Source organism: Bos javanicus, chromosome 4, assembly GCF_032452875.1.
Source record: "Bos javanicus breed banteng chromosome 4, ARS-OSU_banteng_1.0, whole genome shotgun sequence".
NCBI classification, from domain to species: Eukaryota; Metazoa; Chordata; class Mammalia; order Artiodactyla; family Bovidae; genus Bos; species Bos javanicus.
The window spans coordinates 112,781,350-112,798,146 of record NC_083871.1 but is presented as its reverse complement, the minus strand read 5'-3'; the positions used below and the strand labels follow the sequence as shown (position 1 = coordinate 112,798,146).

The window sequence follows — 16,797 nt, the reverse complement described above, 5'->3', positions numbered from 1 at the left end:
AGGGAATCCTGGAGGCTCCGGGTTTTATGCTCAGGGTCTGTTCATTTGTTGTAGGGCAGGTGGACCCCAGGGCCCTGACCGCCCCTGAGACTGGCCTCCCCCCAGGGTTCTCATGATGGGGTGTCTCCCCCTCCCTTCCTGTGCTCAGCACGGCAGTCCGCCTTCCTTTCATTCCTAGTGGCACAGCGGCTCGTGATCAGCACATGTTAGTAGACCTGCGTTTTGGTTTTATTGTTTGTTTGTTTTATCAAATCTGTTTGTCGGGCACCCAGCCAGGCCCTGGGGTTTTACAAAGGAGAAAAACTGTTCTTGAGATTGAGGAACCTCCAGTGGGGGTGAAGTGGGGTGATGAACATGAAAATGTGATTTTAATGTGTTGTCAATGCTGAGGGAGGGAGCTTGTTTTATGTAAAACATCCTTCTAATGGTACCTTAAGTTTTGTTAGTTTTTTCATGGATCTGCCTGTTTATCCCTATACTTTTGTTATCCTAATTCAGAGGTCATGAACCTTATATTTGGATAATTTCCCCTAAATGAATCATGATTTTCTTTTCCTGTCTATTGTGCATATTTACCAGATCATTCTATGGCTTAGAAGCCTTCATTTTCATTATTTGGGAGATCTTTGTGAAATTTATAAACGTGGAAACATATCCACACATGCTCTCTTACGAGAGGTTGGTTCCAGATCAGCTTTGAAGTTTCCTGTTGTTGAATGTGAGACTTGGTAGTTTAGTTACAGCTTTGGTTCTGTCCCAACAGACTTTTCTAGAGGTGTTCTTACTAATGGTAGAAACATCTGGAAGATATTCCAGGGTTGAAAACATGAAGTGCTAACTAATGATACCTTTGCACCATGACAGAAAAAATGCACTTTAAAAACCGTAGTGATAGCCGTGTTGGACATCAGAGAGGACAAGAGCCATGCTCCCGGAGCAGATTCATCGTACTCGGCACCACCACCGCCTCCGGGGACTAAGAATTTGTGGAGGCGGCAGTGGTGATGAGTTTATGAGCTAATGAAGCGGTGATAATCCCTTTTTACCTGATATTTCCCCCTTTTGGGTAGGCCTCTGAAGTGCTAAATATCTGAAAATAATTTGCATAGAATCACCTGAGCCCATCCGTTACCTAATGACAGATATGAAAGCAAAAAATTGCCACAGAGTCACCTTTTAAATAGAGCTCGAGTTTCTCCCAGACTCGGGCGCCCTTTGGCCCGGCCTCACCTTCTTCCTGACTTCTTCTGGGGTTCTCCATTTCTGCCAAGCTGGGGTCGGCTGTGGCCATTAGTCTCCTCAGCTCCCAGGACTGTTCCACTCAGCACCCCAGGCAAGGGCGCACTTTGAACCTTTTCCAGGACTCAGACTATCTCTGATCTCATTCAGCCATCTTTATCTGCAGTTCTGAAGTCTCTCCATTCTTCTCATTCCCTCAGTTCTTGTAGTTGGGCTCTTCACGGGTTTGGGGTGCGCTTTGTCTGCAGCGTCTGCTGGCACCCTGCCGCCGCGGGCTCCTGCTCTGAGCGCCTGCTCTCTGTGCCTCTTGAAATTGCCTCAGCTGTTAAGGTTGAGCTGTCACTTTTCTGCCCTCCTTCTGTCCCTCCTTACTTGACTCCCCTACCCTCAACCCCAGTACTTTTGCGTGTTTATCTCATATTGTAAAGTCTGTTCTTTCAGGCCTTCTTAGGTAGGCTATAAGCTCCACACGGCAGGTTCTGTGTTCCATTCATCTTTGTATGTTCATCGCCCAATTCTTACTAGTCATTTATCACTTGCTCTCTTTGCTCCTCTTTCAGCTTGAATCATCATCCACCATTGGCTTTGTCTTTCGTGGCTTGGCGGTGGAATATTCCTACAGAAAGTTCCCCTGACCTCTGGGCTCCTTTCTTTCTCTGATTCCTCTCCTTAGGCATTTTTCTCTGTGCCTGAGGGCTGTATGTAAACGGGTACCTGAAACCCTGCTCGGTTACTCCGGCCAGAAAGCCGCCTTCTGCAGATGGAAATCCTTTCCTTGCTCTCCTCCCCGGTGTGCTTGTACAGGCTGCATCTCCCACCTGGCCACACTTCCGCTGTCCAGTCTCAGCTGGCCTCACCTTTGCGTTTTGGTCTCCTGCAGCCCCTTCTGTCACTGCTGCCACCAGCTGGCCCCTCCAGAGTGGACATCTTCCCTCCCCTTGACTGAAAACCCTCCATGACTTTCCACTGTGTTTAGAGAAAGTAAAGCCCAGATCCACAGCGCGGCCCCTTTGCACCATCCGACAGAGGACTATCCTTCTGATATTTTCAAGATACAAGTGCAAATTTAGCACTTGAGAAAATGTTCTAGAAGAGGACACTTGTTAGACTCTGTAGTGTGAATTGGACACCTGGTAGACCGCAGGCTGAGCCCATGTTTCACATAACTGGCTTCCAGGGCCTCTGGGTCCCTGCCTTCTCTGGGAGGTCCCGTGGAAGGAAAGGTGGCCACAGGTAAAAACACAGACTTGCATCACTGTGTTGAAGGTGAGAAGCATGGTTGAAAGTGCATGTAGAGGAAATACTTTAATTTGTACCTGTATCATGTATTGTTCTATATATTTTCTACCTTTAATGCTGTATGTAGATTTTACTTCTGTTTTGGATTTTTCTTTTCCAGTCATTTATTTGTGCCTACATCAGCTAATTTAATGATGAAAAACTTAGAACATGTGTCTACATTTTTATTTCACTCCACAAGTGTGCATCTCATAGCTCCTTATTGTATATAATTAACTCCTGTAATGGGTCATGTTTTGGTAGAATGACTGCAGTTTAGGAGTGGAGTATCTTTGTAAATAAAAATGTCTTTGAAAAGTTATGTTAAATAAAAATTTATACCTGGAATGAAATGTTTTTGAGGACTTCACAACACAGAACAAATGAGCACCCTCCTCGCAAATAACCAAGAGTGTAATTATGTGTCATTTCTTTGGTTGGTGGTTAGTTTGCTGGGGGTTAAAACACAAGTGATCATATTCAGGCTGGTCAGATCAGCGATTTTAATATGAAACCATTGCTTTTAGAATAATCATGGGCCAGACTGGGAAGAAGTCTGAGAAGGGACCAGTGTGTTGGCGGAAGCGCGTAAAGTCAGAGTACATGCGCCTGCGGCAGCTCAAGAGATTCAGGCGCGCTGACGAAGTCAAGGTACCCTCTGCCTCCTGGGAGCACGCGGTGTACAGCCCCTCAAGTTAAGTTTTAGTTTGAAGGGGAAAATGGCCTTATTTACTGTAAGAGAAATGGAAACTTGAAAGTTGAGGTCCTTGGTCTGTCTTAACTAACATAAAAATTGTACCATGCACATAGTGAAATGATGAGTTGTTAGTCTAATTCCGCCTACTTGGCAGCCACCGTCTTTTCAATATAGCTTTGTGTACTGCGTGAGAAGACCCAGGATCCAAGCGTAAAGGGGGGTTTCATGGTACTGCGTTCCTGTAGTCTTTGTGATTAAAGAAGATACGTACACAGTTAACAAAGGACAAAAATGATTTCTTATTCCCCTTCTACTGTCAGTAAAACAATAGATATTGTGTTTTTGTACTATTTTAATGTGGGAAGCCACATTTTAGTGTAAAATCATCTGCTTTTGAAGGAATGTCCCTGGTACTTTTGAGAAATCATGCAATTTTAACTTTCATTAGAGATGTTACAAAATTTCTAACAATGAACAATTTCTTCTCTCCTCTCCTCCATTTTTTTTTAAAGAGTATGTTTAGTTCCAATCGTCAGAAAATTTTGGAAAGAACAGAAATCTTAAACCAAGAGTGGAAACAGCGAAGAATCCAGCCTGTGCATATCCTGACTTCTGTGAGCTCATTGCGCGGGACCAGGGAGGTTGGTGAACTCACGCGCTGTTCAGATTATCAGTGCATTTTGGTTTTTGCTGTTGCAGTGTTGGTTGGTTATTGAGAGAGAACCATTGACCTCCGATGTCCCTTGTTTTATTGCTGTTTCTCTTTAATGTGCAACTGCTAATGGCTTCTAGCTATTCCTATAACAGAGCTCTGGGGTTTAGAATTCTACTTTCACTGTTATTAGGTAGATTCCTAGACTTTTATAAGACTGTTCGTTAAAAAAGAACTTAAAATACTCTTAAATGTCCTCATCAGATCAAAAGTTAGAGCAGGGCTTCCTGACACATACTTTTTTTCTCCCCCTTCATATGAATTAGCCATGCTGGAAGAAGTGTTTCTTTTTCATGCATACTCATGGAGTTAACAAGCATTTTATTACACATTTTGTTTAAATTCTAAGGCTCACCGGGAATTTTAAAACTTGGGGTTGAGAGGTCAGAATTTCCTTTGTTAATAGCATTTTTTTGGATGAACGAAGTAGATCTTAATCCCTCCAAAAAATTACTGTTTTCCAAGGAAGGCAATAAATCTATGGTAGGTTTATAATGAAGTAACACATTAAATGTAGTAGTAGTAAGATGAAGAGAAAATGGCAGAAACTTACACAGAATGAACCAATCAATAGGATTTTGGTTAAGGTGTTTCAACTTAAGCACCAGTTTTATACAGGAAGACATGACATATCCTACGAAATGCTGCATGAATGGGCATGGAAGCAGAAAGAGGGAAGAAAGTGAGTTGAAATTTAAATTACACCACGAAGTAGTTGACCTGCGTGTCTAAACATGGGATGCGTCTAAACAATGGAATGAATTTGTTCTAAAGTGATGTTTTCAACGAGTAGACATTTTTTATATGGTATTATAACAACTAAGCACTAATTTGCTGTCATATGAGGCCTATTGAGGTTGTGTGACGGGCTGGCTTCAAGGACTGGTCAGTGCTACAGATACGGTCCTAGAAGTGGTTTCAGTGATGATGTTCATGGTCTTGATGGTGAAAAATGGCTTGGGCTGATTCTTAGTTATTTATACATTTTGTCAAGTGATAACTCTTTAAGCTCTGATTTGCAGTTGTATTAAATGTATTATATGAAAAAAAGTATTAACACCTTCCAGTCACATGGAACAGGTCAGGACCTACACATTGAGGTAAATGACTTATTAATATGTACTTATTAATGTACATACATGAATAAAATGTACTAATTAATATTTCATCACTAAAGGTGAAAGGGATTCCTTTCTGTGCTGGTTAGAACATTCTCAAAAGGGATCAGGATGCAGCTTCTCACTGGTTCTTTTGCAAGTTTTGTGTGGTGATGTTCTGTAAGTTTTGAAGTGAAGGAAAAAGAAACCTGTGTTTTTTTTCCCCCCAGAGAGAAAAATCTTAGAAATTTGGAGAAATAAAGTAGGAAACACATAGAACACGTTTTTACCACCCATTACAAATCTCAAAATGCTGCCGAAAGCCCAGCCTGCCTTTATAATAAAAGTCGCAGCAGTGGTGATTTCTGGCAGGGCGCTAGGTCTGTTGTGATGTGATCATTGTGATGGCTGTGTTACCCCCTTTTCCATTCCCGGGTGAGGAAACGTAGCTTAGAGGGCTTAAAGTCAGTTTCCTTGCTCTAATGATCTGATGTGGGCCTGAAAGAGTACACTTTGCTCAGACACATTAAGAAATTATTGAAGTTCGTTATTTATGTACAACTGGAATTGCTCATGATAGAATTTTTGGTGTTAAATTTAAGAGTACAGTTTATTCAAATGAATAATTACTAATTGAATTTTGCTTTTAATTTTGTCAGTAGAGATAAAAGTCATTGAATGTAAAGATAACCTAACTTTTTATTGAGCTTATGGGACAAATGGTAAGAAGAAATTAGTATTTTGATAAAAACAAGTGGTTTGTAAACTTAGTACTCCATGCAGGTTGAGAAGAAGCATTTTCACAAAATAGGAAGGAAAAGGAGGAAAGAAACCCCTAGCCTCAGGGTTCAGGGTTTGTTGCCTAGAGCTCTGACCTGGTCAAGCTTGTTTTTGAGCCTCTCTTGACAGCTGATTCTGATTCAAATGATTCATCTTTTATTCCTCCTAGCCTCCCACCCCCTTTAAAACCATCATCACTGACTTTTGGAAGCTGAAGATTTCTATAGTTTGTGATAAGCTTTTTGGTGTTATCATAGTAAATGATAGAATTTTAGGGCTGGAAAGGACTTTAGTGATTTCTGTCTGGTCTCCTTACTTCTCAGATAAGATTATATCCCTGTTTAGTTTTTCTTCAGTTTGAGCATTTCCAAAATCCATTTCTTTTTTACGCTTTGAAAGTTGGAGTCAACTAGGTCAGAAGCAGGAAGAATAGATAAGTAAGCCTATTTTGCAAAGAGTTTCTTTGCAGTAGGCTTGTAGGCTTGACAGAATTTGGGACTGCACTGTTGACCCAGACACCTGAAAAGTCTGTTTCTTTGAACGTTTGTTAAGTGCTGTTGTGACACTGCTTTAATTAAGTCCTTATCTTTATAAACTCATCCTTTATAAAAGGGCTGTCTTCAGTTTAAATCCTTGGAGCATGATGATGATTCACTGACAGTTTTCAGTCATTCACTCAAATACTTTATTCCCTTCTGTACTTGTAGAAGGTAGGTGATACGCTCGGTTTTAAAATGACCAATTTTATCTAGGTTATTTTAGTAAAGAAAATCTGACAAGTTTACTTTCTGATCTGATGAAGTGACTTGGGTTCAAGGAGTCCTGCAGTTGACCTGCAGCCACATCTTTAGTCTGCTGTTTGCTTCACGCGTACTTCCAGGAGACTCGCGGGACTTCGTTTTTGGTGTTGAAGGTACAAAACCTAAACTGTTGCCCATGGGATTTTAGCGCAGATATGTCTGTTTTTTCTTTTAGAAAATACTTCTGACTTCTTGAAGATAGTGACTATAATATATATACTTTACATTTATTTCCTTTGCTCTTCAGTTTATCTTTTTTTAATGAGTGCTCAGCTTAAAAATGTTATTAAATGATACTTACAGGCCAAGGGATATACACCATATTGCCTTAACCTGTGGCTGTTTATCAAAAACTTATTTCTTGGTAACATCATTACTTTGTTTTATCAATAAGTAAAGAACTTTATCTCTGCAAGCCTGTAGTCAGTGGCCATGCTCTGTAGTGTGTCTGTTTTTCCAGTTTTAATGAAGAAGCTGGTTGAGTTACTCTTGTAGTTCTTACTAATGTATTTCTTTTTGTACATTTTCTGTTTCTTGCTAAAAACCACAAGGCGCTTTTCCTCTTCATTGATTGTTCATAACAAGATTTTTTTTACTTGTACATATTGTGAATGAAAGGGAGGCTTTCTCAAATGATGTCTGTCTTCTGGGCATCTGGCATGATTGGTGTAGTAGTTTTAAAATATCCTGCCAATATGCATTTTTAGATTTCCAGGAGAATATAATGTTCTTGTAAGAATTCTGTGTCTTGTTTACTAATGAAAGGAGTGAGAAATGTGGGGCTTCTTCAGAATGTTTAACATACAAGCAGCATCAGAAGGCCCCCGGTTCTCACATTCATGGAATTGAAAGTCTTCTGGACTTGTCAGTGCATACAGGTTTGCTCTTCCCAGTGATAGCTTAGAATTTTAAGTTCATCACCTATCATTTGATATTCACAAATGATTTTTTTTTGGTAGGGGGAAGCTTCTGTTTAATGCAGGACATGTGAATTCTTTCATGAGTTTGCAATTTGGGCTTGTTTTTTATTGAAGGGGAAGAAAAAACTTGTTTACCTGTAAACACTTGACCTCATCATTTATTGACATGGTCATGTCCTTTTGTCAGTTAATTGTTAATAGAAATTACTGTATACAAAGAAAAATAACATGCTGGTGTACCCAGTATGTACTGTTTACTCCTCACTCCAGCACAGTAACGTGCTTTCTTTCCTTTGCGAATTTCAGGATTAGAGGGCCAGTGTGTCCTGCTCAGCATTTGAGCAAGTGTGGCAAGGAGCTGGGCCCTTTTTCTCATGTCTTAGAGGTGAGGGGTGCTCCCAAGTGAGTGTCTTGACACTCAGCTTGAGTATATCCATCCTTTCTTGGTTCCTCAAGGAACTGGTTTCTCATTGCTTTCTGCTGCTCTCTGTCTCTTTTAACCCTTTGTTGGTTGAATCTTGTATTAACTCTGCCAGTCCTTCCTGCCCATGTAACTTTTTCAAATCATGGCAGCCTTCGCTTTCTTTCTGGTTTTCTTTCAGTGGAAGTAGATGGAACATTACTTCAGTAACCATAAGGAGGTGTTACTTTTTTTTTTGAAAGGAAGCTAATATAAGCATTTTATGCTTTTCCAAGAAGACCATTTAAAAAAAAGAAAGATCACTTATGTTGTTTGAGTTTCTATTTTATTATTGTATATTAAAGATATATCATACACTTACGTTTGAGTTCATATTTTAAACTTAAGATGATATATCTTAACTTTAAAAAGTGAACTTTTCAGAAATATCAAATGTTTACTTTGTAATCTTAAATAAACTAGCAGAAGTTGTGTTTAATTTGCTGTTTTTCTCTAAGAACACTGTGTATACAGTTTGTGTTTTAAAAAACTGTTAAATTGACCATTACAAAGATCAAAGTCTCTTCTCAAAATGCAAAACCAAATTTTGATAGCTATCTTAAAAACAAACAGAATGAACCAAAGCCCAAAGAAAGGCTTGTCTAGTCTACAGTGTTGAAAATTGTTTATTGCTCTGAAGAAATAACATTTTTTAGGCCTAGAACTTCTGTCACAGTTTAGCTTGATATTATGGATTGACTTAAATCCACTGCTTGGTTCTGTTTTATTTTCTCTTACTAGATTTCATAAAAGTATATAACTTGAGTACCTTTTTGGGAGGGTGGGTAGATTTCGTGAGCTACCTTGGCAACTAATGAGGTACTTTCACACCAGCTGATGCGAATATCTGTGTGTTGTGTTAGTTGCTCAGTTGTGTCTGACTCTTGGTGACCCCATGGACTGTAGCCTATCAGATTTCTGTCCATGGAATTCTCCAGGCAAGAATACTGGAATGGGTTGTCATTCCTTTCTCCAGGGTATCTTGCTGACCCAGGGATCGAACCTGGGTCTCTTGCATTGCAAGCAGATTCTCTGCCATCTGAGCCACGGGGAAGCCCTTTATGAATATCTGTGGGTTAATGAAATTTTGTAAAAATCTTTTTCTTAATTAGAAGGTTATTATAAAATATTAACTGTAAAAATTCAAGTAACACAGAAATATATGAAACAGGAGACAAAGGACCCTGTAATTCAACCCTTGTGATTTTGGTTCTTTCAGATTTCTTTTTCTGTAACATGTTAGTAATAATAATGATGATGAATTTTATTTAAAAAAAAAATTATTCCCAGATAAAACATGTCTGCCACTTGGATTCAATGCAAGTGCTTGGTCCTGTGGCTTTGCCACAACTGATTGCCCTGTTAATAACTGATGAACACTTAGGTTTTTATTTTTTTCTTTTGCAGTTAGCATTTCTGTGAGTATTCTTCATACACATCTTTTGAGTAAGTTTGTAGGAAAAGTTTCTAGAAACAGCATACTAGGTCAAGAGGATATGCGTCTATAACATTTTAATAGATGTTAACAAATTGACTCCCAAAAGTTTTTTGTTTACACTTTTCACCAACTGATAATAGTGTCTATTTCTCTGTTCTCCCAAAATGTTAATCTTTGTCAGTGTGATAGGTAAAACGCTATTGCAATTTGCTTGCCTTCCTTTTTTCAGCAAAACTGAAAAAATCTGTTGTTTGTTTGTGTTTCTTTTATGAGTTGGCTATTATCAGGGCTCAGATCCTTTAAAATTGGGTTGAACTTTTTCTTCTGATTTTTAAGGACTTTTTGCATATTATAAATACTAGGTTTTAACCATCTGTTCTGCAGATTTTTTTCTCCCCATTTTGATGTTACTTCTGATATATTTTGGTTGTACAGAAGTTTTAAATGTATATGTAGTTAAATTAGATTTTCTTCTTTTGATTTTTGTGTTTCTTTAAGGCTCACAAAGCCTTTCTCCACTTCAAGATTATAAATTACCCATCTTTCCTTCTAGTTCTGTTTTCATTTTTATGTTTTAACATCATTTACCCTATTAGGAATTTCCTGTCGTAGTGAGTGGGGAGATTTCGTTTTCGATTTTTTTCTATTTAGCTTTGTTGTCGTTTTAGCATCATTCACTAAATGATGAATCTGAGCAACTGGGGAGAGGCATGCCTCTGTTTTGCAAAGATCAGCATCAGCACCTGAGCCCAGAGCTCGCGCTTCTCTTGAGACCGAGGTCCTGGGACTGTCCTGTCTCCACTTCAGCCCCTTCTGCCCTGTGGCCTTCAGCCCCATGTCCACTCGTGGGAGCCAGGCTTCACAGTGGCTGTGCTGATGGAAACCACGGCTTTATTCTTTGCTCTGCTGCTTAGTTTTTCTTTTCTTTTTTTTTCAATGATAGAAGTGATCTTATTTACCTCTCATAGGATCCTTACTGAATTAAGTACTTGAGTTTGCCTCTCACGGACAAGCAGGACTCTGGTTACCTGCCTTACACGCTGTGTTGGGTGTTTTTGTGGTCCTACCAACTTTTGTCCTGTGACTATTAATTCTGCTTCTGATCTGTAGGATTTTAGCCGAACTGCAGATTAAGAGGGGACGATTTACCCTTACATACCCTTCAGATTCAGACCAGAGTTGGGTTTTTAACAGTTACTCTACTAATTAGATTTATAGATCTGTGATCTCCTCACTCAAGAGCTCAGATGCAGGGAGGAGCTTTAAGGTCCCAGTATCCTGACATTGCCCTTCACGTGTTACCTGTTCTCTGTGAAATGCCCCCGTGTCCCGCCCAGAAGATGCTTGTAGGATGATGACATCTTTCTGTTCTCAAGTGAGCTCAGAGCAGGAGCCTGGGCATAGCTTCTCCTCTAGCCCAGGTGGTTCTGCAGCACACATATTCAGCACCAGAACAGGAAATAATCTGCAGTCTGGTCTGAACCACTCTTGTATTCCTTAGCTCCCATGACCTTGATTAGCTGCTTTTATTAACTGTAAAGGTCTTTGTGTCAAGATCTCATCAGGATGTTTGATTTCTGACCTCCCTTCCCTCCTCTAGCCACCCTTCTCCTAATCCTTCTAACCCCTGTTAGGAGCTCACTTCTGCTATGAGCTTTTCTTGACCCAAACTTGATACTTAACCTCATTCCAGTTTTCTCTTCAGTACTTCCTTCACATGAAAGCAGTCTGAAATTAAGTTATGTACACTATCATTTTCACCAGAGGGCTAGCTAATTTAAAACTTGGTGTATCATCTTGTCTCTGCTGAAATCTTGAGGAATATGAGTAGTTTCAGAAATCACCCTCAGCTTTTCCCTGAAGTTGGGTGGCAGCCGATACTTTCTTTCCTACACTTTAGATGTAAGACGGTCCTTATTGTTTTTACTCGGAAAAGCTAAAGGATATTAGACAATATCAACAGTTCATTGTGTCTCTGGCTTGAATTGAGTGGACCAACCAGGATCCAAGAATATTTTTAACTTGGCTAACTGGGTGTATTTTTTTCCCCTTACTATATGGAAGCTGGACTTAACCCTCCTAATGTAAAGACTGTTGAGAGTCCGGACGGCTGTGGCCATGCCCTTTGGGATGTCCCACTGTAAGAGGGGGAGTCATACCTGCCTCCTAGGGTAGTGGTGAATTTTAAAGAAATTAACTTTGGTAAAGTCTCTAGCACAGTGCTCAGCACGTAGTAGGGTGTGTTAATTTCTTTCCCTTCCCTGCAGGCCACTCACCTGCTCTTCCCTCTACGATTTTCCATAACACAGTTTTTACTTGGAACCAGCCTTCTGCCAAGAGTCTCAGTTTGGTTGTGTACTCCTACAACTACTATTTTTGGCTTGACTTCCCTCTCCAGCTCCCAGTGGTCCAGCCACACAGTCGCCTATTGTACCAGCTGGTTGATGTAAGTCTATCCATCCTCAGAGGAACCTGGTCACTTACCAGTAAGCTGTGTTTCTCTGAAAATGTAGCATCCTTGATAACTCATGTAGTCGTTTTCTTTCTTTACCACCATTGATGGATTACCTGCAACAGCTTCCTTGTGTGATCCTCAAGTTGGACCTAGAATTAGAGAATTTCATTGGTTGATGTATAGGTCTCCTAGTGAGGTCTTGAGCCCAAGGCTTTGATCAGGTAAAAGGCTGTGGAGACCCAGGAGGTCAAAGTCCTATTCAGTCCTCTGAGTGATATGAGACTTGATAATGTAAACTGTCAAGGATGATACATTTTCAAAGAAAAAAAGTTACTGGTAAGTAACTGGACTTTTTGAGTAATTTTCCTGTAAGTCAATGAATAAGAATTCCCAAACTTGTTTTACCAGCAAATGCTTTTGCATTTGAATATTATTTCATAAACGAAAGGGATATGGTTTTTAGTTAATAGTTAAAGAATGGGATAGAGTTTCTAGAGATAATGCATAGATAACGAGGTGGGTATAGACCTTCAATTTGTTGCTTAGGTGTTCTCGCAGCTTTAAAAGAAATGGAAGTCAAAGTCTCCATCGGGGAAAAGTCAGCAAATGCAGTCGGTTCATTCTGGGAACATTTTTTGAGTGCCTACTCTTTTTTGAGACACTGTGCTGAGTATTGTTGCGAGACAGACGTAGCACCACGCTCTGCCGCAGCCACTTTTGCCCTCAGAGAGCTTATTTCCAGCCCCTTGGTAACACTTAGGACTGAGAATTGAGTTCTAGGTGATAGGGGTGTGGCAGGTGTGGGGTGGGAGACAGTGCTGCAGCCTTTGCCATCTTATTTTCTGTGCTTCTCTTAAGTTCTTTCTGTTCACGGAGATGTGCCCTTGTTCAGTGGACTTGGCATGTTCAGGACATTGGAGCAGACCGGTGGGGCGGAGCTTGCGCCCCGCCCCCGTCTGGTAGTTGAGTAGGACACGCAGCTCTCTCTCCTCCTCTGAGTGTGACCTTGGGTTTGTCAGAGTTGGAGAGGCAGCCGCTTTCCCTTGTCCCCCAGGCTTTAAAGGGGACCAGTCTTCAGAATTAAAGTCACTGAATTAATTTGCCTCCACCATGTGTAAAACAAAACTCAAAAACTCCAATTTGTTTAGCAAGGAATGAAATTGTTTTGAACTTAAAACCGCTGGACAGTGTATATCACTTGATTCTGTAGTTACAGCCACTCCTTGCCCCACTGTTAGCTGGTTAAGTAACTTAAGAAGAAGGAGTGAAGATGTGGTAGGAAGAGGGGAAGAGGAGGATGTGGGGGAGAAGACGCTCGGCATATAGCACCTCGTGCACGAGCATCTGGGAAGGGCTGGAGCGCACGGATGAGGCTCCCGGGTGTAGCAGTCAGACTGAGGCTTCCATCCTGGCTTGGCAGTTGACGGTCTTTCTGACCAGGCAAGTTATTTAACTTCTTTGAACCTCAGTCTCCTCCTCATCGTGCAATCGCGATGCTAAAGGCTAAGATGAGGAGTGGTTACGATGATGCATATGAAGCACTTAGCACAGTGCCTGCAACATAGTACGTGCTCAATAAATGTTAACTGCTCTTATTATTGGATGGATGCATGAGGAATTGTATCAGAGGCCAAGGGAGGACCCGGGGAAAGATTGCGGGTTCTGGAGCTTAGTCAACTGTTCACACTGTCTTACTTACTCGAGCCATGAGCTCTCTAGTGTTACCTTTGATCTTTGCCCTTTTGGAAAGCAAATTAATGGGTTAACAACTGTCACAGTTTTTTCCTAACTGCTCTATCTTTAAACCTTCCCTTCCACTGAGGAAGGAACTGTTTTTGTGCCGGGTGACTGTGACTATCGGAAGATTGTCCCCTGGCCTGAGGACATGCTGAGGGCCAGGTGGGCCTGGAGGCCAAAGACTTCCACTCTGGTTTCACCAAATCTAGCCCTGCTATTTTTAAATCTTCTTAGATGAAAATGAAACATATAATAATCATGTGTGTCGTATAGATATGACTTTTTTGGTTTCATTTTACTACTTCAATTCTACTTCTTTTTGCTCTGTTTTCATGGATTATTTGTCAAGGGCATTTTTGAGATGGCTCCGGAGACCTGACCATTGGGTATCGGAGCTCCTTAAGAGAAGCTGGATTCCTAGACAGGGTGAAGTGCTGTGGTCTTTGGCCACAGATCTCTACCGTATTTCATCAAGTCAAAGATGCAAACTTCTAAACATTTTAACATCTGAAACTGGCATGCATCTTAGAGTCACTATGATAAAGTATTGTGGTACAGTTTAATTGGCAACATTATTTTCTTAACGATGCAGAAGGTAATGGTGTGCTTTAAAATTCATGTCATCATAAATTGGATGAAATACGGTATAATATTTCAGGGGAATATATGTACTTAATTGGTATTAGAGATGTGGTATCCTGACAGTATGTGTTTTGGGTAAGAAGAGGGGCTCCAGAGTCAGACTTACTGGGCTTAAATTCTAGCCCTGACTCGTGTATGACTTCGGGCCAGTTATGTATCCTTTCTCTCAGTTTTCTCACCTGTAAAATGGGCACTAAGGATAGTCCCCATCTTACAGCGCTGTGATGAGGACTGAATACGAAACATGTGTTTAAAATAGTGCCTAGCACATAGAAAGTGCTTAATTACATTAGCTATTATTAATAATTTAGGGATTACACTTCTGCAGAATTGATTTGAATCCATTTTGTTGTGATTGAAACTCACATCTACTACCTTTAATATTTGTGTATCATCTGATAATATCAGCAGACACTTGGCTTTTTAAAAAGGGAAGGTAAAGATAAAGGTGAACCTAACAAGTTTCTAAATTCTTATTTAGTAAGACTTATGTTATTTCATGTGGTTGAGATGTAAACAAAATTAAGCAGTGAGGTAGGAAATTTATGGTGAAAGCAAAGAGCAGTTAATCTGAGGCCAACATAAATAATAATTATTGAGGCCAACATAAATAATATTTGATTCTTAGTGGTACTGGTAAATATGGGAGGTGTTGGAAGGTTTTGGAAAATTTGCAAAATCTGAAGCTTTTTTGGTCACTAAGTAAAAGAAGAGAGAATGCTTTTTGATTTTTACCAACTTACTATCTCAGGTAAAGAAATTTACTTTTCAAAATGATGTCAGTAGGCAGCATCTCTTTATAATATGATGACTGAGGCTTCGGGTTGTCCTTTTATTCTTATGAGTCAATTTTATTTTTTCTGTTCTAGTGTTCGGTGACCAGTGACTTGGATTTTCCAACACAAGTCATCCCATTAAAGACTCTGAATGCAGTTGCTTCAGTACCCATAATGTATTCTTGGTCTCCTCTACAGCAGAATTTCATGGTATGTAAATAATGTGTCGTCTTATTTGGTAATTACTTCTTTTAACCAAAGCATAATTTTCATGTCAAGGTCAGTCAAGATTTTGTTGCTGTTTAGTCACTAAATTGTGTCCGACTCTTTGCAACCCATGGACTGCAGCACTCCATGCTTCCCTGTCCATCACCAACTTCTGGAGCTTGCTCAAACTCATGTCCTTCAAGTTGGTGATGCCATCCAACCATCTCATCCTCTGCCGTCCCCTTCTCCTCCCCGCTTCAGTCTTGCCCAGCATCAAGGTCTTTTCCAGTGAGCCAGTTCTTTGTATCAGGTGGCCAAAGTATTGGAGTTTCAGCATCAGTCCTTCCGATGAATATTGGGACTGATTTCCTTCAGGATTGACCGGTTTGATCTCCTTGCAGTCCAAGGGACTCTCAAGAGTCTTCTCCAACACCATAGTTCAAAAGCGTCAATTCTTCAGTGCTCAGCTTTCTTTATAGTCCAGCTCTCACATCCATTCATGACTACTGGAAAAACCATAGCTTTGATTAGATGGCAGAGTCTGTCTTTGTTGGCAAAGTAATGTCTCTGCTTTTTAATATGTTGTCTAGGTTTGAAGCCTAGCTTGAAGGATTCTGAGCATGTTTTTGCTAGCATGTGAAATGAGTGCAATTGTACAGCGGTGTGAACATTCTTTGGCATTGCCTTTCTTTGGGGTTGGAGTGAAAACCAACCTTTTTCCAGTCCTGTGGCCGCTACTGAGTTTTCCAAATTTGCTGGCATTTTGAGTGTAGCACTTTAACAGCATCATCTTTTAGGATTTTAAATAGCTCTGGTGGAATTCTTTCACCTCCACTAGTTTTGTTCATAGAAATGCTTCAAGATAGTATAAGTAAAAATAGCTATCAAAATGGGAACACTTGGAGTAATTTTTAAAACCAATTAATATATATATTTTTAAGCCTTCTCAGTGTTGATGGTGTTCTTAGTCCTTTTAAAATTTTTTTGGGGGGGTTTTATTTACTCCTTTTAAGTTAAAATATTCTCCAAAGGGAAAGTATTAAGCAAAAACCATACCTGGGATTTAAAATACACTTAAAAGATGAAGCTTATAGTTCTTGCTCTTAAAGATGTTAGTATCCTGTAATCTCAGTCTGACTTTGAGATTTTGTTAAGTGAGAACTTACTATTTAAAACAATTTTAGGCAGCATGTTATTAAATGATAATGTATACTATGAAATAGTCTCAGTATAAGGCTAGTTATTTTTCCACAGATAACACTGGCACAATAGCTTTTGTTATGAAATGCTAGTATTTAATTCTTTATGGAAGTAGGATGAAGGAGAGGATGGAACAAAAGAGAAGTTAAAGTACGCATTCTTGACTTATGTTGTTAAATTAAGAATACGTAGTTTTATTACTTACTTGATATATAAAATAATAGGGCTATTGAAATCTTGATGGAAGTCCTTGGTGAGCCTACTTTAGAGAACTGCCTGCTAGATTTTTCAATAAATAGGTGTTTCTAACGTCCTCAGTAACTTTTCTCAGTGGAGGCTTAAAGGTAAACTTGAGATTC

The 16,797-nt window shown here is 39.9% G+C and overlaps 1 protein-coding gene across 9 annotated transcripts in view; it reads left to right on the top strand.

Moving 5' to 3' along the window:
• EZH2 (enhancer of zeste 2 polycomb repressive complex 2 subunit) overlaps positions 1–16,797 on the top strand; it is a 57,081-nt gene that overhangs the window by 20,913 nt on the left and 19,371 nt on the right. For 5 of the 9 annotated variants that reach the window (XM_061415027.1, XM_061415025.1, XM_061415029.1 and 2 more), the window contains exons 2-4: positions 3,045–3,168; positions 3,727–3,855; positions 15,125–15,241. In XM_061415027.1, coding sequence (XP_061271011.1) covers positions 3,052–3,168; positions 3,727–3,855; positions 15,125–15,241 — 363 coding nt within the window. In that variant the 5' untranslated portion in view covers positions 3,045–3,051. The other 4 variants (XM_061415024.1, XM_061415030.1, XM_061415026.1 and 1 more) reach the window with 2 other exon arrangements.